The sequence below is a fragment of the Electrona antarctica genome (genome assembly GCF_951216825.1).
Source record: "Electrona antarctica genome assembly, chromosome: 12".
Taxonomy (NCBI): Eukaryota; Metazoa; Chordata; class Actinopteri; order Myctophiformes; family Myctophidae; genus Electrona; species Electrona antarctica.
Window position 1 is genome coordinate 23,923,156 of NC_136793.1, and position 27,988 is coordinate 23,951,143.

Here is a 27,988-nt window from a genome sequence, read left to right on the forward strand (position 1 = left end):
AGTTATAAAATGCAGAGCAATAAAAAGAGTGGGAGTGATGCTCTAAATAATTGACCATTGGCAATGCGTGGCTGTTCGGAGCGGGCTGATTCTGCATCCAATCGCTTTCACCCTCGACACTGCACTCCTTTGGATCATCACAGTACACCCACCAAGTGTTAAGACAATTGGACCATATTGTTCTCAAGATATACAAAGGACAGTCAGACGTGTGCTGTGTATGTATGTGTATATGCATATATACATGTATGTATATACTCATCTGTATGTATGTATGTATGTACGTATGTATGTATGTATGTATGTATGTATGTATGTATGTGTATTTGAAGCAACCACTTAAAATATATAAAACACTAATAGCATGTTAAATGGTAGTTATTAAGAAATACTATTTTTATTAGTATTATATGGTTGTAGTAATTAAAAAATCACACCCGTGTGAACTGAGTGGTGTAAGGTTTTATATAGCATGATCAGCTGTGGTCTGACGTAATGTCTGACGTTAAAGATCTTTGGCTAGGTAGACTCGTCTTCTGATGTGATGATTTGTGACCATGAAGTTGATTCAGCTGGAGTTTTTGTCCGATGTGAGGTATTATATAAGGTAAGGTATTATATAGCCTGATCAGCTCTGATCTGACGTAATGAAATCATACCTGGATGTGATTTCACAACTGGCTTTTTTTGTGCAGAGAAAATGACCATGGTTGCTACGGTCATCCAGTTCACCCGGGTGTGATTTAATTACGTCAGAAATTATTTTGAACATAGCAACCATGCTCATTTTTTTCTGCACACAAAAGCCAGTTGTAGGAGTGGTTTACACCACTCAAAAATATATAGAAATATGAAATAATTATAAAATACTTACATTAGTATAAGGCATATTGCTCTCTCTGGTGTAAAGCCTAATGTTTCTTTTCATTTTGCTTTGTTATTTTCAGTATTCAAGAAGTATAGCATCATTGAAAATCGTTTTTCCTTTTTCCTTTTGTTTTGTTGTGATAATTATTCTAAACATTAATAAAGTGGGAATAATAAGCTTCGGCTTCAGCACATACCTTTTCAGTCAATTGTAACTTTGTAACCTTCATTCTGTATGTTCAAACTAACTAACTAAATAGCATAATTAGATCCATGGAATACTCTATTTTTTTGTCCTTTTCACTATATCATTTGTGGGTGACATCCGTCATTTTACGCCATTAATTTTGTGTAGTTTTGCAAAATGTGTGTTATTATTACAACTATTAGGCCTATAGGCCAGCCGATAAAAAAGAATAAAAAATAAATATAAATATATAGCTGCAAGCAGCAATGAGACGGGGCCAAGAAAAATCACACCCATGTGAAGTGAGCGTTGCAGGCTGCTCAACAACACCGCTGGCTGGCTGCAGTTATACTGCTCAGTGGGAATGGTCTTTTTAGGCTGCTCAACAGTGCCACTTTAGGTCACTCAGCGGTATTGCAGCAAAATAATCTCCATGAATTTAAGGTTTCATGGGGTGTGTAATTGATAGAAAATACGTATTTTTGGGAGTGAACTACTCCTTTAAAGCAGACTCCTCTCCAAAACAAAGGATTTTGCACAAATTACAACAAATGGCTCAACAAAAAGAGCATGGCTCAGTGCCTCAGTGAGGAACCTTGGCAAAATGAGGGACTTTTAGGGATTAGGTTACAATTACAACCATGCACCTTAGCACTTTATGGCTAGCCATTTTCGTGTGGAATCAATTCCTCCTACAGCTGGAACACTAGGAAGTTCAAACCTGTAAAATGCCCTTGGCTTGGACATTGAACGACCATGTTTCCAGTCTTAAAATAGCTCCTGTCGTCTTGTGATGCCATTAGTCAAAAACAATGTCTGTTGGTAACAAAAACGTCGAGAGAAATCAGCTCTTTCCTGGGTTTGGTCACATGCATCACCAAACCAGGTGTTTCAAAAAGCTTTAGCCAGATAGCCTCACCTCCCATGGCAGCAAAACCGGGGTCTATATGGAGAGGGTTAAAGTCCCCACTGAGACGGTACAGGGCTGCCTGCAACCACACAGGAAATAAATGCTGGTGAGCTTTATACAACAATATAATGTATACTATACAAACAAACTGTGTACAATATACAAGCAAAAATGTTTTAGCGGGGCACTTCAAATAGAATATCCAAAAAAAGACACTTTATTGCAAGGGGTGACTGACGTTTCGACAAGCATCAAGCAGACAGGCAGAGTCTGCTCGACTCTGAGGAAAATGTTTGTCGAAATGTCAGTCAGTCGCCCCATTGCAATCTTAAAGAGTGCGCGCACGCGCGTGCACACACACACACACACACACACACACACACACACACACACACACACACACACACACACACACACACACACACACACACACACACACACACACACACACACACACACACACACACACACACACACACACACACACACACACACACACACACACACACACCTGGTCTCTTGTAGTACTGTCAGTCACCACAGCATCAGGTGCCCTATTAGGAGGAGGCACTAGGGCCTGGAAATAAATAAAACAACATACAAATAAATACATTTAAGTCTGTGCACAATCTGTAAGCAACCACACCTGTATGTGTAAAGAATTTAACAGAAAACGGTGAATAAAAGCTTGGAATGAATACCTTGGCTTTCTCAGACGTTCTCTTGCCACCGAAGCCACCGGCTCCGACCACAAACACTGACCACTGGTTGTAACACAGCAGCTCCCCCCCACTGTACGTGTTCACTGTAGAGAAACAGTGGTGTTCACTTAGCATGGGATGGCATGGTCAAAAGCCCATTCATCATAGCATTAATTGATTGAATACTTTATTAACATAATTAATTATTAATAATATTATAGGTAATAAGAGCACCGAAGTCTGACATAATTTACACATCCTACCTGGGTCGTCTTTTTTCCACCCCATTCTGAATTCCTTGTTTTATATCGCGTCAAATAAGAACTGTGTTTCAAAAATAAACTAATGATCCCGGAATTAGTTATATTTTTGCCAGAAACAGACTATCAAAAATGACAAAGACAATATCGCAGAGACCGTTTGTTTATTTTTGGACCACAATTCTTATACGAGACGATTCTAAGATGATCCAATGTTATTGTCCATAGAGAAATTACTTCCTCAACCCAGGGGATGAGCGAGTGACGTCAGGACTTTGGTACTCTACAGTCAAAGTTTATGCTACAAGGATAACACAAAAAGCCCCAGGGGCTTAGCTTGTTTCCTTTGTGCACCATTGTACTCAATTCATGAGTAATACATGATACATGCAATACAAAAGAATACAATACAAAACATAATTGCAATAAAGCTCAGTAGAATCATATGGTATATTTACATAGAAAGGTAAGCGGGGGGAGAGGATTCTACTATCAACTATAAGATACTATAAGATCAATGAGTTAAACTACTGCATGTTCACTTGTATTTTGAGGGCAGGAATTATTGTCTCCAGGCATGGGGAGAGAGTATGTTTTGCACTCCGTCCGTCCTTCCGTCCGTGTGTGTCCGTCTGTGGACAGCTAATCTCCGGCACCGTTGGCTTGATCGCAGCCATACTCTGCACACACTCCCTGAATGACACAGCTGAACCTCTGCCCCAATGTTTTCACATTGGCCTCTTATAGTGCCACCAGGAGGCCGCTTTTTGCAAAACAATTTTTTGGACAGTACACCTACAGATTTTGTCCAAACATTACGCAAATTAGTACACAGTCTCTCTAGAGCCATTCAACGGAACAGGTCTTTCAGATTTTTCAGACTCCATCCTGATTGGCTAATATTAGCTTCCAAAGTTAGCAAGAGTGCTCAGTTTCAAACAAAATGCCGCAAATCATGAACACATCGTGTGATTTCCGTGAAATTGTGTACGCACATTCCCACTAGGCCGAGGAAGAAATACCACTGGAACATTTTCAACTCAGCCTCATGGTGGCGCTATAACTGGCCAATTAGTGTTTTCACCTCTAACTGCACGGATCTGTGTAAAACTTTGTATGCACACTCCCTAGAGGCCAAGGAAAAAACTTTGCCTGGAAATTTTCACATCTGCTCTTTATAGCGCCACCAGGAGGTCGACATATGTAAAACACATTTTCTAATATTACTCCTTCAGGTAGCTCCTATATATCTGTTATTTAGCGAGCCATGGGAGCAACCCGTGACACGCGGAAGAGGAAACACGCCGCCAGCACACACAGCGTCCCGAGCGGGAATCGAACCCAGCACCTTCTTTAGGCGAGTTTTGAGTTTGGGAAGGGTGTCGAGGTCATTCTACATTTTGGTGGCAGCACAGTAGAATCCATTTTTACCCATGTTTGAGCACATATCTTGTATCAGAGACTCTGAATGTCATTTGTTTGTTGGTTTAACCACGTGAGGCTTATTCGGTGATAATAGCAGATCTACAAGCCCACAATGCATCACATTACTGATAGAAACAGGAAGGACGTATATAGACCCCTGGGGGACTCCATTCATACTATGGTTGAAGTGGTTAAACAGATGAAATTGGGGTTGTGTGGATTTATTTCAATATATTTGCTTTTATAATTAATTAACATTTCTACTATAATGTACATAGAATTACCACTTAAGTTGCTGTGGAGAAAGAGAGAGAGCCTAAGTATTTTCCTTTGACAACACACTGTAAAAATTAATTGCAAGGAAATCGACCAATTTAGATATTAACTGCCTATGTATTATACAGTGGATCGTTTGAGTCAAGCAATTACTCCGGAGAGGCTGATACACAACAGATGGAGCTACCGCTTAGCTGCTTCTCTATAAAAGGCCCATAAACGCAATAAAATAAAAAGACTGCTTCCTGTGCAACCTCTTACTGTACCATTAGAACACGTTAATTGCAAATTGAGAGCACAAGAAACCCTGCCTTTCCGATGTTGGCTGTAAATAGACAAGACAATTAGCATCCATCATATGGAATCAATCCAACACTGCTTCCTACATGTCTGGTATTCAGTAAACCTTTTCATAAAAAAACATACGTAAAAGCTATAAACAAGCGTACGTCAGAGCGGGACAACTCCGCCAACATCTTTATGACGTGCGGCACTGCCTGTAAATGCGTGCTTTCAGCTCAGCAGGATAATTAAGAGTATAGCCAGACATCGCTGGAAATTTCCCTCTGGTGAAACCTCTGGGAAGCCGGCATCCCATGTTATTTGTTTCAAGTCTGTTTAATTATAGAGCAGAGTGGCAGACTAATCTCAGCCATCTCTGAGGAAACGTACGCATATAAATAATCACTTATAGAAATATCAACATTGACGTTTATTTAACCCCTGTAGACAAGCTTTAATGACTTCAGCTTTTTTCTAAGGATACCTTCAAGAAAGAGCATGTTAAAATGTATTAATTCACTACTTGACAAAGTCACCAGCCCAGTGACCTTGTGGTTAGAGTGTCCGCCCTGAGATTGGGAGGCCAAGGTTCAATCCCCTGGCCGGGTTCAAACCAAAGACTATCAAAATGGGCACTCAAGCATCAAGGTCCAGGCCAGGGGGTGTACTTGTACATCATGGCTGGGCTATGTACTTGTATAACAAGCCACCTCACACTACAGAATCAGGAGATAGAAGGCTACTTACTTACTTACTACATGACAAACACAGCAGCCTAAAGGAGACTTAAACTCACCATCCATGAGTATCAATGCTCCAGAACCTTTATCCAGCACATCAGCTATGGTGGCCTGAGAGGTCAGCGTACCTGTAAATGCAATTATCGGGATTACTCACAGCATAGTCATTTGGTTGCTCAAAATGTACAGTATCAAGGTTCATAGATCTACAATATATATCATTAAATTCACTGTTGCTAAAGGGATGAACATTAGCAAAGGCTCAAACCATACAGAACAGGAGAGGTGTGATGTCGTGGCCCCAAGATACTGTATATGATGGGGTCAGGATCTTGTAGCCAGTAGCCTCTAGAACTGTAAGGTATGGCCAATAGATGAGGATCTTGTCTTATGGCAACGACATAGTTAACTGAAGGACACCAGGTCACCTATCCTCTGCTGTATCTCATCAAGCAGGAACCGTATCAAAAAATGTAGCAATATGTCAAACCTGTCAAATACCCTTGGCAACAATGACAGCTCAGAATAACAAAATAGCACCATGGTCAGAGACTCCTGGATTGATTTTCACTACACTTTATTTTCCACTTAGTGTAACATCTATAAAGATGTACTGTTATTGGGTTTTCAGGTTGAATGTTCAAAAAGGAAATACCTGAGGTTGGCAGAGGTTTGTAAACTTCCAGATACTGTTCTCCATGCAAAACCTGTTAGAAATCGTGGGAACAGCACAGTATGAGTGAAGCTGACTGTGTGCCATCTCACTCCCGTAAAGCCTTGAGTAGTAAGTGTTTGATCTATCTCTGTGCATGACTGTTTTGTGACACAAACCATAAGGATACATAATATACTGTACATGCAAATGAAATTAAAGCAGAAGTGTGTCTGTCTCTCTCACACACACACACACACACACACACACACACACACACACACACACACACACACACACACACACACACACACACACACACACACACACACACACACACACACACACACACACACACACACACACACGTGTCCAACCTGTGTAAAATCTATGTTGAGTCCAGGGACAGAGCTCAGACCTCCATCCATCATGGCCGACATGGAGGGGATGACCCCAAAGGTAGGCAGGCAGCTGAAGTCTTCATGGCCTTCATACAGGAACCTAAATAATATAAAGATGACGTGTAAACGTGACATTCTTCATGGGTGTAAACAAAGCCACACATCACAGGAAGGCATGCTGTGTATATAGATACTAGTATCAATAGTAACACGGTAGCATTTCCATCTCATATCTAGCCGCTCTCACTTTCACAAACATACCCGAGATGGTCAGGGTCGTTGGTGGACATGCCCACTCCTAGGGCATAGAGGATACATTGAATGTGAGAGTAGGTGAATGTTGAGTCTGAAAGTTTCTGTCCCACTGCTTCCATCTGAGGGAGGGGAGAGGAGAGGGAGGAGGAGAGGGGAGGGGAGGAGGAGGGGAGGGGAGAGGACGTTTCACTGGATGTCTTAAACAACATCATACTGAACAAAATGTTCTCTGAAAACCAAGAATATAAATAGTTTTGACATAAAGAATATTCTTCTTCTTCCACAGATTGAGCAGAGCCATGCAAATGATTCAACCAAAAAATGCTTATACCTCACAGCAATGAATGTACTTAAACTGATGTAGACCTACTCTAGGTACTGTTGTGAACTAGACCAGCATTTGAGTACAACCTCACTATACCACACAGACTACAGGCTGAGCATGCTAGCCCACAACAATTTGGAGAAAAAAAAGAGGCAAAAAACTGTAAAAGTAAATATGCAAGTAAAAAAGGTCTCTTAGGTCAGACAAGGTTAGCAAAAGAAGGCAGAGGGGGCGGATGTTGCAAGACAGCATCCAAATCAGTGTGAGAAATATCTGGTCAACCTAACAAATAAACAAAACCAGAATAAATAGTACAAACTAGTGCAGCAACAGTACACAATAATCCACACAGAAAGCTGACACCAAGTCAGCTGGGAACACTTCAGGTAACATTGTCTGTTCTCCTGTCCAAACACACTGGCAAGCACATCAAGCAGTCCATGGTTTGGCCATAGACTCAGTAAGGAGGATATTGATCATACAAACACGGATAACACCACAGTGAAGCACACAGCGCCGTTGCACTTCGTCCATGAGTGTTCTGAATGTGTCACTGTATGCCCATGGCATGGGGGAGACTGGTATTGATGTTACTGCAGGGGCCTGTTGTGCTGCTGATGTTTGATGAGATTGAATCTGCTCTCATGCCATGGATGAGATACAGTATTATATCGTTGCTGTCGGGCATCTCCATATTCTAACTTGTTTTTTGTTAATTATTATTACCCTGCTTGATCGTACTACTACAGCATCACACAAACGTAGTACATCTCTACAAGCTCAAAACGCACCGCTTCATGCCGTGTTTCGAGCTTGTAGATCTGCTACTTTGGCTATAAATAAATAAAAATAAACTTTCATACAAGGGAAGACTGTTTTGTATATGCTACAAAACACCAGAGCAGTTATTGGTCATTGTGCAACAACTGGTACAGAAAATGGCTGCCGTGCTTTAAGGCCATGGTATGATGTGATCATACATATGGCCAATGTTTTATTTAAGACACCGAGCCAGCTGTGAGCTGCAATCAGTTCACTGTCCGTGACTGCAGCACAAACTGAAGGAGGGCCTGAGATGCAAGCTGCCATGGAGTCATTATGCTCCACCTTTCTTTTGTACACAGCACTCTAAAAAATAAAGCGGGCACAACTTTGCACTTGCCAAGCGTGCCTTGTGTACAGTGCCTTGTGTACAGTCAGTCCACGTGTGAATTATGCCCCGTGTCGGTTTGGAGAGGTTCCTTAAAGGGTGATGGCGACTCTCATTGAGGACAGAGTAGTGGCATTAAACAGTCATGAGGTGGCCTGTATTTGTAACCAATGTTGACAGTCAGTGGGTTTGTCTGTGTGTGCACACACACACACACACACACACACACACACACGAGAGAGAGCAAGGAAGGAGAGAAAGGTAAGATCAGCAGGCAGGGAAGGATTTGTGGTACGGACTTTAGAGGCATCAGTAGCTCATTGCGCACGCACGCACGCACACGCACACGCACACACACTTTCCCCAAAGATTTTGTCACAAATGTACTGTATAACTGCTACTCACAGGATTGATTCCAGAGGCTGCCGCACTTGTGGCCAGAGATGCTGTGGGGTTGACACCCACTCCACCATGTGAATCCACCTTGGACAACACCTCCACCAGTGTCTGCAGAGATTCTGCTCAGAGGACAGATGAAGAGTGGGTGGTTAGCGAGAGAGACAGACAGACAGAGAGAGCAACAGATAAAACATTAAAGTATTCACTGCAACTCTGTCTGCAATGCACAGACTGCACACTGCCTAAAGAGGGGATGGATCTCACTATCATCTCAGTATCAGAGCTAGAAGCCCAACGCGATGTGAGCAACGGTATTTGGTGTAGAGGGAAATGATTAAAAAAAACGAGGAGGCCTAGTATAGATCCCTGGGGGTCAATGAAGTAAATGTATATAGGATTTCGTAACCACACCACAAAAGAAAACGTCTACGGTTGTACAACATTGACTCCTTTCTGTGACCACGTCTGCCAATATTTGTGCTGCCTCCAAGAGGGGATACTGACCTCCAATCAATACACCTTGAGAGATGACAAGCCAAATATCGGTATCCTGGCGGCACAGCATGCCAATTCACACATTTTCATAATTCATCTTCACACTGCCCTCTTAGCTATAAATACAAGTTATAAATAGATCCGTCCAGGTGACGTGACCTGGCCTCAAATGCCCATGCGGATTGAGGCAATTTGAATCAGTGAAAGCGAAAGGGGGTGGAGGCTATGTGTAGATGCCTATTATTGTAAATGGTATACTGTGAGGGCAATAATTTACCTTTTCGAAGTCTTAGCGTTAAATGTGTCCTTCGTTGTCTCTACATGTGTGTGTCATATCACAACAGGTCTATCCACTCAGTGGGACGAAAAAATAGGTGAGAGAGAGTTGGAAGTACAACTGCAGCTAATTGGCATGGCTCAGTGGCATATGGTATCAAAACACAGGGAGCAACAAAACATTCCTGATAATGAGGCCGGCTACCCACAGACTAGGGCCGGACCGATGGCAGATTTTTGGGTACCGATCCCAATTTCGGAGAGTCCTAGACCACCGATTACAGATGTTTTGGCCGATATTTAAAAACATAACACACTGAACTGTATCCCATTTAAACCTGGAACACCCATACGTTGTTATACCTTTCAATCAGAGTATCCTTGGTGTGACATTAGGTATCGTTATATAGCAACATATTTATTCCCGAAAGTTATTTCCGAAAACCTAGGTCAGGATTTAGAAGGCGTTTCAGAATCTGCATCAGGTCTAAACCTAGGTCAGGATTTAGAAGGCGTTTCAGAATCTGCATCAGGTCTAAACCTAGGTCAGGATTTAGAAGGCCTTTCAGAATCTGCATCAGGTCTAAACCTAGGTCAGGATTTAGAAGGCCTTTCAGAATCTGCATCAGGTCTAAACCTAGGTCAGGATTTAGAAGGATCTGAATCTGCATCAGGTCTAAACCTAGGTCAGGATTTAGAAGGATCTGAATCTGCATCAGGTCTAAACCTAGGTCAGGATTTAGAAGGCGTTTCAGAATAAAACCTAGGTCAGGATTTAGAAGGCGTTTCTGAATCTGCATCAGGTCTAAACCTAGGTCAGGATTTAGAAGGATCTGAATCTGCATCAGGTCTAAACCTAGGTCAGGATTTAGAAGGATTCAGAATCTGCATCAGGTCTAAACCTAGGTCAGGATTTAGAAGGATTCAGAATCTGCATCAGGTCTAAACCTAGGTCAGGATTTAGAAGGATTCAGAATCTGCATCAGGTCTAAACCTAGGTCAGGATTTAGAAGGATTCAGAATCTGCATCAGGTCTAAACCTAGGTCAGGATTTAGAAGGATTCAGAATCTGCATCAGGTCTAAACCTAGGTCAGGATTTAGAAGGCGTTTCAGAATCTGCATCAGGTCTAAACCTAGGTCAGGATTTAGAAGGATTCAGAATCTGCATCAGGTCTAAACCTAGGTCAGGATTTAGAAGGATTCAGAATCTGCATCAGGTCTAAACCTAGGTGAGGATTTAGAAGGCGTTTCAGATTCTGCATCAGGTCTAAACCTAGTTCAGGATTTAGAAGGATTCAGAATCTGCATCAGGTCTAAACCTAGGTCAGGATTTAGAAGGATTCAGAATCTGCATCAGGTCTAAACCTAGGTGAGGATTTAGAAGGCGTTTCAGAATCTGCATCAGGTCTAAACCTAGGTCAGGATTTAGAAGGCCTTTCAGAATCTGCATCAGGTCTAAATGGGTCATTAAAACAGCAAACTCAGCCCTATTCAAAACATCACAACGACGATGAGTTGTGAGCTTGTAGATCAGATGCCTTCCTTTTTTAAATAGGGGAGCCAGGTTCAAAGTGGTAAAAATAAATACTTCAGCTGACGGCAAGAAAGTGAAATAATGGTTGGTAAATGGTAAATGGTGGTAAATAGATTGTGCATTACATTCACCCATTCATACACCGATTGCGGCGGAAGCCATGCAAGGTTGGGACCAGCACATTGGGAGCAATTTGGGGTTCAGTGTCTTGCCCAAGGACACTTCGACATGTAGACAGGAGGAGCCGGGATTCGAACCGCCGACCCATGGATCATTGGACGACCTGCTCTACCTCCTGAGCCACAGTCGCCCGATGGTTGGTATATCAGCCAGACTAACATATCGGTCTGGGTCTACCACAGACACTAGCACTGGGCTAACACTATAACCACCTCTGTTGTCTACTTCCTCTAGGGAAATAACAATCAACAGCTTTAACCTTAAGTATACGCCACTATTTTTCTGCCTTTGTCTCTGACTTTCATGTGCTTTGCCTCCACTGGGTCAAAGGAGTACAAATTTCCCCGTCCTATCGTCATCGTATATAATAATGACACATGGTCAGTTTAAAATGAATCTTCTCTACAATAAACATACCTGGCTTGAAATAGTGAAATGAATGATATCACTGTTTAGTGTATCATTAAAAATCCACATAAGTCTGAGTAAAATAAACATTCATAACTATTAGTAATCCTAGTTAAAACAAAATAAATAAATAAAAAGCTCATGTTGATGTTTAGACTGTTTCTCAAGACTGTGTAGGCATGTAAGATGACATTTTGACTGACACCTCCCACTCCTTTCATGGAGCTGAAGGAGGATCGTTTAGATTTTTTATTCTGCGGTAGGATTTTTATTTTTACTTGGCATCATAGAAGCAGCAAGGGATTCATCTTGAAAACATTGCTGAATGAAATGATCATATGAAAGACAGAGTACGCAATCAGATGATGTGGTTTAAAACTTTAAAGGCGCACAGAGAGAGAGAGACTACACAAGTTGGCTCAGACTTTAATTTAAACTCATACAGTATGTGCATGATGGAACCCATCGTTTGAAGTCGATTTTCTTTTGCAGTGGCTTTACATTTTCTCTCAGTAATACAAGAGAAGGGTATGTCACCATCAAAGCACAATAGATTACTGTGTATGTACGCGTGCCTGCGTCTGCATGTGGGTTTGAGTGTTTGTGTGATGACTAGCCGTGTGTTACCAACCTTGTATGTTAGCAGGCTTGGTAGCATCTGTAAAATCACATATGCTGTCCCAATGGTCCCTGACAGCCTCTGGAGATATGTTCTGGTTCTTGGTCCTTAAAGAGCGACCCTGGGAACGCTCCCATCGCACTGTACACACACACACACACACACACACCCACACGCACGCAAATGCTGTATATTACAAACCAGATGCAGACAACCACCAGAGGCCACTGAATATTGTAAATGAGTACAGACGTTTCCTAGGCAGAGGAGGGACTCACATTTTCCAATCCATCCTGCTCCAACCTGAAAATAGACGAGGAACATAGGACTGTTAGTGAGTTACTGAGTGTTATTAGAAAACAGACAGGAAATAAAATATCCGTAATGCTGGGAGGGTTCATAAGTGTATTGCTAATGCTGCAAAGAGGGAAAGACATTTTCTCCAGAGCATTTTAATGCAAGTGATACTTCCTATTCTTGGAGTTCACAAATGGGTGTGCGATGGGGGGGTAATGCTCGTTTCTCTCCCGTACCTCAAACAATCCTGAATTTTCATGGCACTGGTCATGGCAGAGCCACAAGACTAGGGGAGTGACGTACTCCGCCTTCAAGGACTCCAGCAGATCTACATGAAGACAAAACATGTCAGATGAATTATACAGTGAGACACTCTCGTTATCCATCTACAAGACAGTACAAAACGATGTCAGTTCTTTGGCTTTAGATCACACGCTCTCAAAGAAGGTCATAGGGAAAAAGTGAATGTGCATGAAAACTGAAACTAGGAGAAACTAGAACTGCACTCTGTCGAGTGCCTACTTGCTTGTTGCACACAAGTAGGCCATTAGTGCCTACTTGCTTGTTGCACACAAGTAGGCCATAAATGGCCTACTAGTGCGCAAGCAGAGCGCGCAAGTACTGTCGACTGCTACAAACTGTCAAATCTCAGCTTCTCTTTGAAAGAACGATTGAAATATTGAATTATTAGGTTTAGCTATTTGCTACGTACCTACTTTTTGCACGTAAATAAGTAGTATTATGAAGTATATCGTAATAAAGATGTGGATTAAAGGACCCAATGCCTTCGATTGTGACGTATATCTCGATCAGTGTCGGCCCGTCGGGTGGATTAAAGGAAATGCCTCTATGTATATGTATATGTAATTTGTAAGTTGATTAGCGGTATACTGTGGTTACTTTTGATGCGTATGCACCGTCCCTGCATATGACGTCAGGGTATAACTGGTATAGCTAGCTCTCAATGATGACTAGCTCTCAATGATGACGTAATAAAGATGTGGATTAAACTAAAGGACCCAATGCCTTTGATGGTGACGTATATCTCGATCAATGTCGGGTGGATTACAGGAAATGCCTCTATGTATATGTATATGTAATTTGTAAGTTGTTAGTGGTATACTGTGGTTACTTTTGATGCGTATGCACCGTCCCAGCATATGACGTCAGGGTATAACTGGTGTCATATGCTAGCTCTCAATGATGACTAGCTCTCAATGATGACATAATAAAGATGTGGATTAAAGGTCCCAATGCCAGAGTGTAATTGGTTTTCGATGGTGACGTAATGACGATATGTTTTAGTGTCGGGAGGATTAGAGGTAATGCTCCTATGTATACATGTATGTAGTCTGGCACCACTGCCGTATCAGGCACAAGTAGTCATTACGTCATTTTCTGGGACGGTGCATACGCATCGTCCTGGGCGAAACTAGTACTTGCGCGCTCTGCTTGCGCAAGTAATGAGTATTAGATACTGTAGTATAAACTAGAAAGTTTATATTACAGTATGGAATACTTACTCATTTCTCCTAGCCAACCCACTCTCTGAGGAGGAGTAACCACATTCCCCTATTCTGGGGTGCTTTGGTGTAGACTGTAGAGGGGGGGGGGGAAATCCCACCCGTGTGAAGTGAGGGGCGCTTTTTTATCATCATACATCATCTCATTCTGACCAATAACAATTTGCATCCTCACTTTTCCATCTCCACTTTTCTGTCCTCACTTTTTATCCTCAATACGTACATTGCTCAGCCAATCAAATCAGCGCTATGGGGTGCTCAGCCAATCAAAGCATCGCTATGGGGTACACACAAATACACAAAGCTGGGCATAGGAGGGGCTATCACTCCTTTTTTCTTTTTTAAGATTTGTTTTGTGGCTTTTCTGCCTTTATTGATAGATACAAGTGAAGAATGACAGGAAAGAGGGAGAGAGAGGCAGGGGGAGACATGCAGCAACGGTCATCATGAACAGGACTCGAACACGCGACACGCTGTCAGGCCAGAGCATGTATATTGGCCAGCGGGTGCCGAAACGAATGACAGTTAACATACGGTATTTCACATTACATTTGAATTCAACCTCTAAAAGAAGTGTACAGTAGAAGTGCACAGGTATTACTGTACATAACATAGAGTAATGTATTCAGACTTCATAAATGCATTGGAATACCTCTGGCAAACACTGCTTGTTGACCGGCATCAATTCAATGTCCCTATACTGGGCATGTCATAATAGGCGAACATTCTTCAACCTCCGCAGTGGTGGGCAGGGACTTTAATACTGCGCCACAGCTGCGATAAGAAGCTTTAATGGAGAATTCCTAAGGGAGGGCATATACTGTACCGTATAGGCCATGTATATACACAGCATATACAGTATGTTCACATGTTCAGTGTACAGTAGGTCTATTATATTTAAACTTGCATGACACCAACAACAGCGTTGCTTCGCTGGCCGGGGGTCTGGCTGTGTGGTGCAGTGACAAGGCCAAAGAGGATTTCAAGGGGATGTGGGCACATTTTGTGGTTTGGTACTTAGCTTAGTGCCATCATAAAATAAAGCTTGGGTGTGAAAACCCAAAGTCAGCTTCAAATTCATTGTCAGTGGAGCAGATGTAAGCTGTCGCTGCTAATGACATTACATAATATTGTCCTGGCTCTGTGGCTCTCTCCAGCTCTGGGAGAATTAAAATCACTCAAATAGCATATGTTAATTTTAGAATGGGTGGCTGCTGGTGAATGAATGCATTTCCACAACAAGGGCAAGGTAAGCATATCGCCTGGTTTTATACCGGGAGTGGAGCAGCTCAGCCACTCAGCTTTAAAATACAAGCATTATGTAACACTTGGGTTGAAACATAAATCTTAAATGCGCCCTGTGTTATTTCCATAGTTCCATAGAGATAGGTGGATTTGACACCTACATCTTTTATGATGTTAAAGGACAACTTTAGTTTTTTTCAACCAAGGTTCATGTTTTAGGTTGTTTTTAGAGAAAGAAAAGATGAGATTGATTTTTTTCCATTTACTGCTTTCTTTTGTTTTAGCGATTTGTGATTTTTTTTGACAGGGGGGGCGAGGGCATTCGAGGAAGTGGCTATGTATTTTCTTTACAAAATTTCACACCGATTTCTTTATTTTAATTTACTATAGTCCTACTAGACCCCAGGAAATTACATCTGGCCCTATTGAATTTGAATTTGAAGGAGGTGGTACTAGCTGGGGCTCCCAGACTGTGTGTCATATAGGCTCAATCGTCAGTGTGTCACCTGTCCTCCTTCACATTCAATAGATCCCGTGATCTTTTGTGGCCAGATGTAATTTCCTGGGAAATTTTGTAAAAAGAAAATATATATATAAATATTTAGCCACTTGCTAAAATGCCCCCTGCCCCCTGTCAAAACACAAAAATCAGTTTTTTTTAAAACTGTGTGCGTGCGTGGTGTACACAACAGGACAGGACACTCATTCAAGGTTACTTCGACTATGCATGCAGCCATGCACCTCATGGCACCATGAAGGCCCAGTAAAAACAAGGCTCCAGACATCCCAAAACAAACTGGTCAGGTTAATGCTTGGCCTTACTCCTAACCTCCGCATTAGTGCCTTTATATGCTGCAGTCAATGTTTTAAATGTTTATTTCTTCACATAAAAGGTCTGGGACTGGGTCATTGAAAGCTGGCTGATACATGGATCAGTGCCATTTACAAAGACAGAATTGCTGCTGTGCCAGTTGGCACAGCACACGAGCACAGTGCAACAGATGCCACTTGAGAACAGCGAGGAGGAATGACAAAACAATTCACTTTTCTTCTACAACACTATGACTTGTACAGATCTAATACACAAGTGCCATCAAACTACAGTATATAGTATATAACCCCTGTAGCGCCTAAAGCCCATTATTAGGCGGTACTGGTTGCCAACAGCCAGGATTGAAGTTATGACGGGTGCTCCAGGAGGGTGCCGTCCAAACATGTCCATTCAGTTGAAGTATATTTATTAGCTGCCAAAGCCCTATACTTTTACACATAAATAAACATATAAGTCAAAAGAATATACCGGTAGACAATGAGCCCTCCAAACACCGTCTAAAAACTGTTTGCCTTTGCATGTCAGCAACACCTGCACCTGATTAGGGCCAGGGTTAAATACCCCTCCCTGTAACCAAGGCAACCAAGGCCTTGATTGGCAAGTCCTTCAATGACAGCACAGAATAGATGCATGACTCAAATGGCGCTTACAACCCCTTTTACATTTCATGATCTTTACCATTTCCTACATTTAAACATGGGTCTAGTTATTCAGCAAAATGGACCGGTGCCCATTGGGCTCTGGCCTACTCAGGAACGAAAAAATTAAGACATACAGTATGTCACAAGGAAAACTTTTTTTATCCCACGATTTGGCAACCCAATCTTTTCACCCAGTGTCAATTATCGAATGTAATCCTGGGCACTACACTCCCTCTGCCAACCTGGGGAGAGCAAAGGACAGACCTATACATGGAGTCCAAACGAGGAAAACTTCAGAGATTTCCATTAGGACAGATTGCAAATTACTTTATACTTAGACTTTTATTAAACCACTTGAACCCCAGCAACCCCTAGCTTCCGAGCGGTGCTACTGAATCTGTCGGCAGGGGCATTCAGAATGTGTATACATTGTTGTTAGTGGGAATGAAAAAAATAGGTCGCCCCACAGGAAGAGTTGGAAAGAGGGCGGACCAAAGGGGCCAACATCCTGTTATCCACATTCTATTGGGCAAATTCCAGAGGCAAATTCAAATTCAAGCATTCAAATTCAAGCTCAAGCAGAGGGCGCACATTTTTCTTGCCGATGGGTTCCCAGATTGGGAAATACGTGATACAGACACACGGACGGACAGAGATTTCTCGCATTTATAGTAGGATAGTTCGAATGTATGCAGTTAGTTGGCATCTTCTGGAGCTCATACATACCCTTTAGCTAATGCCGTTTATCAATGAGCTGGCTTCTACTGGGGATAGCACATATAGCATATATTATTATCTTTAATTTAACTCAATATTTTACTGATGAATAATGCACAGAATAAAATATTTATGTGCACTCAATGTTCATGTGGATACTGCAGCGTTACACTTTCCCCAAATCCCAAAACAAAATACAGTGGCCAGGACTGCCACATTAAATCAAAGACTGCTTGTTTTAAATGTTTAATGTACAGTACAGCGTATATGCTATACACACTCTAGAGTGTGTCTGTACATTTGAGAGAGAGAGCGAGAGAGAGTTGCCCATGTTCTGTCTGACTGTCCCTGCAGGCTGCAGCCTCCATTAAATAAAGATCCTACCACAGGAGTCAGGCCACAGAACCAATTAGCAACAATTAGCTCTTCCATTCATTCCCCATAGCATTACGAGTAACCTAAAACATTCCTAAAGATGTTTTACAACGAAACTCAAACATTTGAGGTGAAACTTCAATCCAATGACATTTTAAATAAACAAATGACTCATAAAGCACCAACAAACACCCATCTCCTCCAGTACAGTACCCTCCTAATCAACAGGGTTGCCACCAGCCGTGCAGTTTAAAACCTTTGCATTCGTTACGGAAAGCAGTCAGATGTATCAGTGTGTGTAGTGTAATAGGGCACGGGATGCCCCGTGACTGACACACACACACACACACACACACACACACACACACTTGCATCTGGCTTACCTGGGGGCATGACGGTTTCTGTGAGTCGGGAGCCTGCGGTGGGAGCGATAGTGTTGCAGAGGATGTTATACTTCTGTCCCTCGATGGCCAGGGTGTTAGCCAGGCCCAGCAGGCCCAGCTTGGCAGCGCTGTAGTTGGCCTGGCCAAAGTTACCGTAGATCCCTGCGGCTGACGACGTCATAATGATTCTGTTCACATACGTCCCCAAGGCAACAAGTCAGTGCTAATGCAGAATGACACCCATGGCTGCACGGTGATGGATGTGGCAGACTAACACGTATATTATATTCACACACACGACCGACACACGCAAATGCACATAAGGATACACCGAACAAATTCAAGGATATACTGTATACTGCCTGCAAGGGAGGTGTGATAGGAATAGGAAGGTTAACACACAAATGCATGCTAGAATCGCATTAATTTCTTAGCAACATAAAGAATACAAGCGGACACACACACACACACACACACACACACACACACACACACACACACACACACACACACACACACACACACACACACACACACACACACACACACACACACACACACACACACACACACACACACACACACACACACGTAAGGATGTAGCATAGTCTCGGGCAGTGAGTTGGCTGCAGTCAAGCAGGAATAATGAGTTGAAACACAATACAAACACTCCATCAACCAGAGGAGACATCTGCACCATGCTGCCTCACTGCCCATCAGAACCCAATGACCCAAATCACAGCCCACTCACATCGGACAAGGTTAGTGATGGCCAGAGACCAGCCGCTATGATCGGATCTGCGCCATCATCTTTATTGGGTTTTGGAATACTCTAAAGCCTTGGGTCTGAATACGATGTGATCTCAGTTTCTCTTACTGCAGGCATTATAATAACAAATATAAATAACCTCATCAATACCCTTTATCTTAAAAGAAAGAAAAAAAATTGGACCAATGCAAAATGTATTAAAAACTTTTCATTTAGAACCCTCTTTATATCGCCCACAAGAAAATTATAATATAAACTGTCTCTAAGTGGGCGAGACCATGGAATACAAATAAACTGATTCTTAACGACACATATTTTCATTTCACAAGATTATGATTTAAAGAATGGAAACAATTATGGAGGTATTCATCTGTCATACTAAGAGGCTGAAATTCAGCAAGAACATGAAAAATGTAATTTTCTCTCTCACTGCATTTCTCTGACACATAACCGCACGCGCACACACGCACGGTCGCATGCACACACACACACTCTTCACAAGCAAAAATAGTACACAAGCAGAAAGAGTCACACACACACACAATTATACAACAGGTCGTTTTGAGGAAGCAATCTGATTGAACAGCTTTCTAGCCGTGCTTCAAACCACATTATTTCAACGCCTAATCAAAACAAACAATTCAGCTGTGCTTTTCTCTCAGAGCTTCTGCGTTGCTTTCGGAACTCGCCTGCAGCATCGCAGGCGTGCATTAATGACGTTAAACCACCCCCTCTCGTGTAATATTGCTTAATTCCATACCCGCATTTCCACCTAGCGTCCATCCAGGCTATGGGACGGCAACCATGAATGAAGATCCCATAGCCTGCTAGGATCTCAACTACAGATCCCATGTAAAGAGAGCCTACTGTCAGCTGTCCAGCAGTCCAAATATTATTAAATAAAATGTCAGAATGGTAGACCTGAGGCCTACCATACCAGGCCTGAGGCCTACCATTGCGTGGCACATGTATGCACGGAATGTCTATGTTCACTCATTCATTCATTCATTCATAGTAGTATAGGATAGTATACATTATGTGTAAGTGTGTCATTCCATCTCCTCCCCTCAAGGCAGCCGGAAAAACGAGGACAGTGTACAGTAATTGCAGAGTCAGAACTGGAGTCTGAAATGTGCACAGTATTTGTAGTATTTTTTTTTCCTGCTGGGTTCCTCACCTGCCAAACTTCTGGTTCTTCATGTGGCTCCAAGCTGCTCTGGTCACCATGAAGGAACCTCTCAAATGAACTCTGTGGATGAGGTCTGGAATGCAGGGCAGGAAGGAGGACTCAATATATAACATGATAAAATAACAAAATATATTGGACCAAAGAACAAGATTCCTTTACAGGATCTCCTCACTGGTCAACAAAAACACCTTGAAGACCTTAACAGGAGGCCTCGTACAAGGTTTCTTTGACTATGCATGCACCTCCTGGTACCACAGCACCTCAAAGGCCCTTAAAACTAGGCTCCAGACTTCCCAAAACAAACTGGTCAGGCTCCTACTTGGCCTCACCCCCCGAACCCACCTCACCCCTGCCCACTTTGACAGACTGGGATGGCTTAGGGTCAACGACAGAGTACAGCATCTTGCAATGGGTCTGGTCCACAAGATTCGATACTCCACCAAGATACCAATGTACCTGTCTAGATACTTCCTTAATGTTAACGAAGTCCACACCCACAACACCAGAGGGAGTGCAACGAACCATGTAAAACCCAGATTCGGCACAAACAAGGGACTAAATTCTTTTCGCTCCTATGCCACCAAAATGTGGAACGCCCTACCAACAGACATGCGAATCCCTTGACTCCTTCAAAACCGCTCTCAAAGGGCACCTACGGACGGCTGCAATTCGAAACTGGCCCCCGTAAAAATCAGAATCCCCCCCCCCCCCCCTTTTCTCCCCTCACTGTATACGTTTCTTTTCCCTTTTTACCTCTATGATGAATTCCTGTTCTGTTCTTTGACTATATAGAAGTGTCTATTTGTACGTCTCTAAATGTTTTGATGAATTGAACATGGTGGACCCTCGTGTAATGCTTAATTGGGTCGTCCACTCACAGTTAACAGTCTTTGTATTGAGTTTGTGCTTGAAATGTACTGTAATTCTGCAAACTGTTAATAAATATTTCAATCAATCAATCAGGACATTGCCTTGGAGGAAGTCAAGTCACAGAAGATGTCATCGTTTTGAGGATATTTTATTGTCCCCTTTGGGCAATCTGTTCTACAGACAACAAGTAATGGAACAATACCTGCCTGGTTTCACAAAGATACAAACTATAATTTAGCATAGAGCAGAGCCATGTAGACCAGAGCAGGCTGTCATGCAGGACGTTTCATTCAACATGGTCGGTCTGAACTAAAATACAATATCTAGAAAATTGACATTTCTACCCTTCTATCTGACTTTGATTTCCTCAGTCTACACCAGGGGTAGGCAACAGGCAGCCCGCGGGCCAAACCGGCCCCCCAGAACATCACTCCATTTGATTGATTGATGTATTTATTAACAGTTTGCAGAATTACAGTACATTTCAAGCACAACGCAATACAAAAACCATTAACTGTGAGTGGACGAAACCATAAAGCATTACACTTGTTTACAACTTGGGTCCACCGTTTTCAATTCATCATAACATTTAGAGACGTACAAATATACACTTCTATATAGCCAAAAACAGGAATTCATCATAAAGCAGGTAAAAACAAAAAAGGGGGAAAAACATATACAGTGAGGGGGAAAAGGGGTGGGTGGGGGATTCAGATTTTACGGGGCCAGTTTAGAATTGCCCTTTGAGAGCGTTTTTGAAGGAGTCAAGGAATTCACATGTCTCAATGACAGTTGGTAGGGCGTTCCACATTTTTGTGGCATAGGAGCGAAATTAATTTAGTCCCTTGTTTGTGCCGAATCTGGGTTGCACATGGTTTTTTGAACTCCCTCTGGTGTTGTGGGTGTGGACTTCATTGACATTAAGGAAGTATTTAGACAGGTACATGGGTATCTTGGTGGTGTTTGCGACTCCATAGTCCATACACTGCATAAACATTAAACAGTATGCACAAATACCAGAGCCTGTCGTGTCAGATAACCCACTTTCTCCACTTCCAAAATTAGCACTATACTGATCGATTCACTTTGGTCGCGCTGATCAGTGTTGGTAAAAAATTAAAAATCATGTTGCTCAGTTGTTGCTTGTTTGCGACACGACTGTGGGAAAAGTCACCCTTCAACAAACAACCGGCCACTGTATAGCCTAGCTGTTGCCCGGGGATGATAGTAAGTAAGGTTGGATGTCACGTAAATAAAACGGGAGTAATTTAACTTTGGGAGTGTAACGCAGCTCGGACCATTTTGCACCTCAAAAGACGATAGAGCTAGAAACACCCAATCTTGACGGCTCAACCGATCAATACACAAATAAAATAAAATACAGAACATTAAACTATCATGAGGTACCGCTAACTCTCATTTTATTAAATAAATAAATATTATATATATATATATATATATATATATATATATATATATAGTCTACCTGTCCTGTCCACTATTAATCAAATGCAGTGTCACTGTTGGTCCAGCCAGACAGAACAGAATGAATAGAGCTAGGATGGGGGGAAAAAAACTCCATCAGACACGGAGTCATCTCAATAGTTACACCCAGAGAACACCACTCATCTTGGGCTGGCTGATCTTTTTCCAATACATTCCTAAAGGATGGCGTAGGGACGGTAGGGTACAATCTCTCCCTGACGAGTTATTATGGATCCCACCGCAGTGCTAGGAAAGCCCCACTGTGATTGGCCAATAGTCACGGTGATTGACAGTTCTCGTTTTTTGTAACTATGCCGCACTGTTTTGGCTCGTCCCTCTCCGATGCGGTGGGAGGGATTTGTCTGAATAGGGGCCATTAGTCAATAACTCATTCACAAAGCACTGAAAAGGCTGTATAGTTGCACTTTCAAAACTTTGTCACAATTAAACTGAGACAAAGAAGATGCCAGCGTGATACTCTGCCTTTAACACATTGAGAGCCCACGCAATACTGCCCAAAATCACTTTCACCTAGAAAATCCATTCACATTTTTTATAATTCAGCTGACTGTGGAGACACATGCTGGAACTTTTTACTTTGAAATGTTTTATAGTTTCTGAGTTATTTAATTTAAACGCCAAATGCATTCTCAATGGCGAAAACACAAACTTTGGCACCACGTGTAAAAAAAAAAGTGTTTTGATTTTTCTGATTTGTTTTAATAAAAAGAAAGAAATAATAAAAATAAATATATTTTTTTTTTTTTTTTTTTTTGAAAGACTATGCACGTGCGGTAATACCCAGGACGTCCACAGACGTTTTGGGCACAAAATGTGTTAAATGTGCTGTCTCTCAAAACCCACATGCCAACAAAACAGCATGTCAAGCATGCATGATAGATCACATTTTAGAAAGTGAACGGATACATGGTAACATCTACTGGGATACAGTATGATCAACTCACCCCAGTCCACATCGCTAGTCCTGGCAAATGACCGATCACGAAGTATCCTTCAGAAAAATAATTCAAAATGAGCTAGTCTTTTCAGATTTTGTACCAAAATATTCATAAATGTGCCTTTATGCCAGCATCATACTGTACGGTAAAGTACAGTATGATCCATTAACTAAAAAAGTAGTTTCCTTGGTAACATTTTATTATTATCATTGTTGCATAGCGACTTACCCAGCATTGTTCACAACAATATCTGAGAAAAGAAAATACAATGTCAATTCTGTTTTATTAAATTGCAGTAACAGCTTACAGTAAATATAAAACCTTTATATTGATTTCAGATGAGCTCACCTATTTTTCCAAATTCATCTAAAGCTGTCTGGATCACTTTCTCTCCATCTTCCACAGAATCTGTTAACACCAAACAGATATTAATATGCTGCATCTTTCACCTTCGTATTTGAGTCTCTAGACTTAACCCATTCAGGCCTGACGTCGAAATTTAAAAAAAAAAGTTTTCTAAATCGTGACAATTTTCGGAAAGATTTGAGGCACATTTTAACGATTTTTCAAAAATAGCAGACCTACAAGTTCATAGCGCGCCACTCGGTGGCGCGCTATGAGCTTGTAGATCTGCTATTTTTCAATAGCTAAATTATAACATAATATTTAAAACACCAAAAGGGGTTCCCGCCCAAAATGGGTTAATGGTTAATGTGGTTAAATGCTAACGTGACATGGATGTGTTCCAGGTCTCAATGGATTAATACATCTGAATTATAACTTTAAACTGACTTAGGTTTGTGGATAAATAGTTAGTCACTAAAGTGAGATGGCACACTTTAATTCATAATGTACAGATGCTGATAAAGTGCCAGGGAAAAAGTTTCTGTAATGAGTAATGACGCATGACATGCTAATGCATCCATCTGTTCTCAATCTCCTCATGGCTACATGCGTGTGCCTATTCATTGCTAGGCATCATTGTTTGGGAAGAAGGATGGAAACATCATTCACGGTATATCATACTGATCGAGTTAATCTTCCTCTGCAATACAGCTACACCCACTGTGCCAAAATGTGCCTTTGATCATCAAATACTAAATAGACACAATGATTCTTTGATACAGTAATGTAGTGTTGTAGTCTTAAGACTTTAACACATTGAAAGAGTCAGACATTCGTGCTTGGTTCCATTTTTTGAGCACCGGTGCATGGCACAGACTATCCAAAACAACCAATGCAGAAAGGTAACCTATTTTTATTTCAAACCTATATTGCAGTGTAAGTATTTTTGTTTTCACTTGTCTGACCATTCAAGAAACACATGGACTTTTCAAATGAAATAGATTATGTGGCAGACCTGGCAGTATATATAGAATATAGAAAGAAAGAAGACATGAGTTGGATGAGAAGGTGTCAATGAGTAGAAGAACTGGGCCCAGTACAAAAAACTCACCGTAGTTGGCTATAGCCTTGCCTCCCTTGGCTCTTATCTCTTCTACCACCTTATCAGCAGCTGCAGAACTCTTCCCACCCCCTTTAATGTCTCCCCCAAGGTCATTCACTGTAAAGAAAGAAAAAAAAGATTAGCAATATTGAGGTTAGTTTTGCAATTTCTCCTCTGATGATTAGGGTTACAGAGGGTGGCAGTAAAGGGCCATTCACACCACAATTATAATGACGACAATAGAAACACAGATAGCCAATCAAAATCCATTTAAGTTATCACATTCAACATGGCATATCATGACATTGATGAGAAACTCAACGCGTTTGATCAAACAGTGTTTATAAAGATGCAAATTACTCAGAAGAAATTCCTTTGACATGACATATACATGCCAAACGGCCAATGGTGCTGATGGGGTCTCTGAGCTTTGACGCTTGCCAAGATACCATCAAATTGATGTTGACACATCATCTATCTATAAATAAATGCACCAAGTCTCTGTGCGTGTGTGCGTGTGCACGCGCGTGCGTGTGTGCGTGTCTGTAATCCACGTAACTCAAGAACCGTTCTTCCCACTGACTTCAAATTTGCCACACGTTCCACACCACCACAGGGAGTGCAGTGCCCGGCCTTGAGTCGGTAGGACCCATGGTTGTCCAGACCCGCCACAAAAGGCCACAAAAGGCCCAGGCTCCATATTTGGGCATGCCTGACAAAGAACTCCATATATGGGCATAAAAGGGACACAGACAGTTCTAGAAATGCACTCTGACGAGCTGCCAACTTGCGCTTCGCACAAGTTGGCCATGAATGGCCTACTTGTGCACGAGCAGAGCGTGCAACTTATTTGAAGTTAATGAAACATCTGAGTTATATGTCTATATAAATCCCGTTCCAGATATCCACTACGGGTTCTAAATGTTTTAAGTGTCCTATATATAAGTTTGAAACTCAAATTGGTTACGTCATCCACATGTCATCCACATATGACGTAACTATGAAGTTTATGTAAAAAGGGTGGTTCCTGATTGGCCAAGGGACAACACCAACATAAGCCCCCCGGCCAATCAGGGATTGGCTGATGACGTAACTATGTATGTTTACGTAAAAACGGTGGTTCCTGATTGGCTGAGGATGTCACCAAAAATTCACAATCCCTGATTGGCCGAGGGTGTCACCGCCATACGCAGCCGACAAACAGTACTTGCGCCGCTCTGCTCGCGCAAGTAATAACTGGGTGGGGCATGCATTTCCATTTCCAACTTGCATCGTTCAAAGTAGGCCAGTGCCCAACGGGCACCGCTCTAGTACTAAAGAATAAATAAAATGTGTCTTCAAAAGAAAACTCTTGCAAGTTGGAGTGTTGAATTGAATTGTTGAATTGAACTCCTCGTCTTTGAAAATTAAAATGAAAATTCTCTTGTTTTATTTTTCTCTCTGTGCAACGTGTATTAAACATTGAGTAATTAATGAAGTAGGTCAGAGTGGCTTATTGTCGGCATCAGCTGAGAACAAGGGTGTCTATCCCCTTTTCAATGTGCTATATCCCTGGGAGATGGATTGCTGAGGTGGAGCGGCAGGGCACAATATAACCTTTTAATCTTTTAACATTCAGTAGATTTTCTGTGGTGGGGTTTTCTGGCTAAAACAAGTGCTCTGATTTGCCTGTGGACTGTGAGGTAGTCCACAAATCCCATATATGATGAATTTGCCAGCAGATGTCACTGTTGAGGGATTTAGCCCGTTTCCATTGCAGCTCAAAATGCTTCAGAACACACAGAGAATACCCCAGACCACACAAAATTCACTGAATTCAAAGTTCAGGTTGTGTGGGTGTAATTAAGGTCATAAAACCTAAAAGAAAAACGAAAGATTTAAATAAATTTAAAAGTCATGAAACCTTTAAAACATTGGCTCTGCAATTTTGCTAAATAGTCTCTCGAGACGAGACAGAAGCTCTGAAAATGGTAAAAATAAAATAAAGTTGGAGTAAATAGTTGGAGTGTCTACTCCAAGTGGGGAATGAGGCCTTGGCTTAGCCCAAGTGAAAGAGTTCAAGTATCTTGGGGCCTTGCCACCTTGTTCACGAGTGAGGGGAGAACGGAGCCAAGAGATCAGCCAGATAATGGGAGCAGCAGGAGAGGTACCGCGTTCACTGTACCGCACTGTGACAAAGGGAGCTGAGCCAGAAGACAAAGCTCTCGATCTACCGGTCAGTCTTCGTTCCTACTCTCGTCTATGGACGTGACTCGTGTCGTGAAATGCCCGAAAGAATAAGATTGCAAAAAAGAGGGTGGTTCTCTGGAGGTTGGCTGGCATCTTAAAGCTGTGTACACATTGAAGCATCATGCTGAAAAGCATGAAGCAAAAAGCTAAAACTGTGTCTGAGGTTATGAGTGGCAGCCGTCACTCACGCATCGGCGTGTGTGCCTGCTTAGTGTGATAAATAAAAATGTGGACCCGATGTCCAACAGACCAGAGTAAAATGGCTTGGAGCCACGCTTCACTTGAAAAGCGTGAAACGCTCGTCTACATAGACTAATGAATGAAGTTACTTCAAGTTAGTCTTCAAAGCGTGATGCTCCAATGTGAACGGGCCATAGGGATAGGGCTGAGAGAGATAGAGTAATCTGAGAGAGACTGAACCGACTAGAACTGCTACTCCTTCATGTGGAAAGGAGCCAGTAGTTGAGGTGGGAACCACCATCGAGAACGGGTGCCTATTGGACACCTCCCTGGGGAGGTTTTCAGTGCACATCCAGCTGGGAAGAGACCATGGTGCAGAGTAAACCAAGGACCAGATGGGGGATTATATCTCCATGATGGCCAGGCCTTGAAAAACACCTCAGGATCCCTCATAGAATGTGGCCAGGCCACTGCCAGGGAAGTCTGGGATTCTCTGCTGGAACT

At 42.1% G+C, this 27,988-nt stretch overlaps 1 protein-coding gene across 1 annotated transcript in view; it reads right to left on the reverse strand.

Moving 5' to 3' along the window:
• Positions 1-27,988, reverse strand: part of hsd17b4 (hydroxysteroid (17-beta) dehydrogenase 4) — a 37,250-nt gene that overhangs the window by 7,749 nt on the left and 1,513 nt on the right. The window contains exons 3-19 of the mRNA XM_079515228.1: positions 25,085-25,192; positions 23,977-24,036; positions 23,857-23,878; positions 23,635-23,681; positions 20,303-20,387; positions 18,357-18,544; positions 12,877-12,968; positions 12,622-12,646; positions 12,356-12,484; positions 8,837-8,949; positions 6,963-7,075; positions 6,678-6,801; positions 6,304-6,355; positions 5,705-5,776; positions 2,666-2,769; positions 2,476-2,541; positions 1,974-2,043 (exon numbers count right to left, since the gene is read on the reverse strand). Coding sequence (XP_079371354.1) covers positions 1,974-2,043; positions 2,476-2,541; positions 2,666-2,769; positions 5,705-5,776; positions 6,304-6,355; positions 6,678-6,801; positions 6,963-7,075; positions 8,837-8,949; positions 12,356-12,484; positions 12,622-12,646; positions 12,877-12,968; positions 18,357-18,544; positions 20,303-20,387; positions 23,635-23,681; positions 23,857-23,878; positions 23,977-24,036; positions 25,085-25,192 — 1,470 coding nt within the window. The remainder of the gene's footprint in view (positions 1-1,973; positions 2,044-2,475; positions 2,542-2,665; positions 2,770-5,704; positions 5,777-6,303; positions 6,356-6,677; positions 6,802-6,962; positions 7,076-8,836; positions 8,950-12,355; positions 12,485-12,621; positions 12,647-12,876; positions 12,969-18,356; positions 18,545-20,302; positions 20,388-23,634; positions 23,682-23,856; positions 23,879-23,976; positions 24,037-25,084; positions 25,193-27,988) is intronic.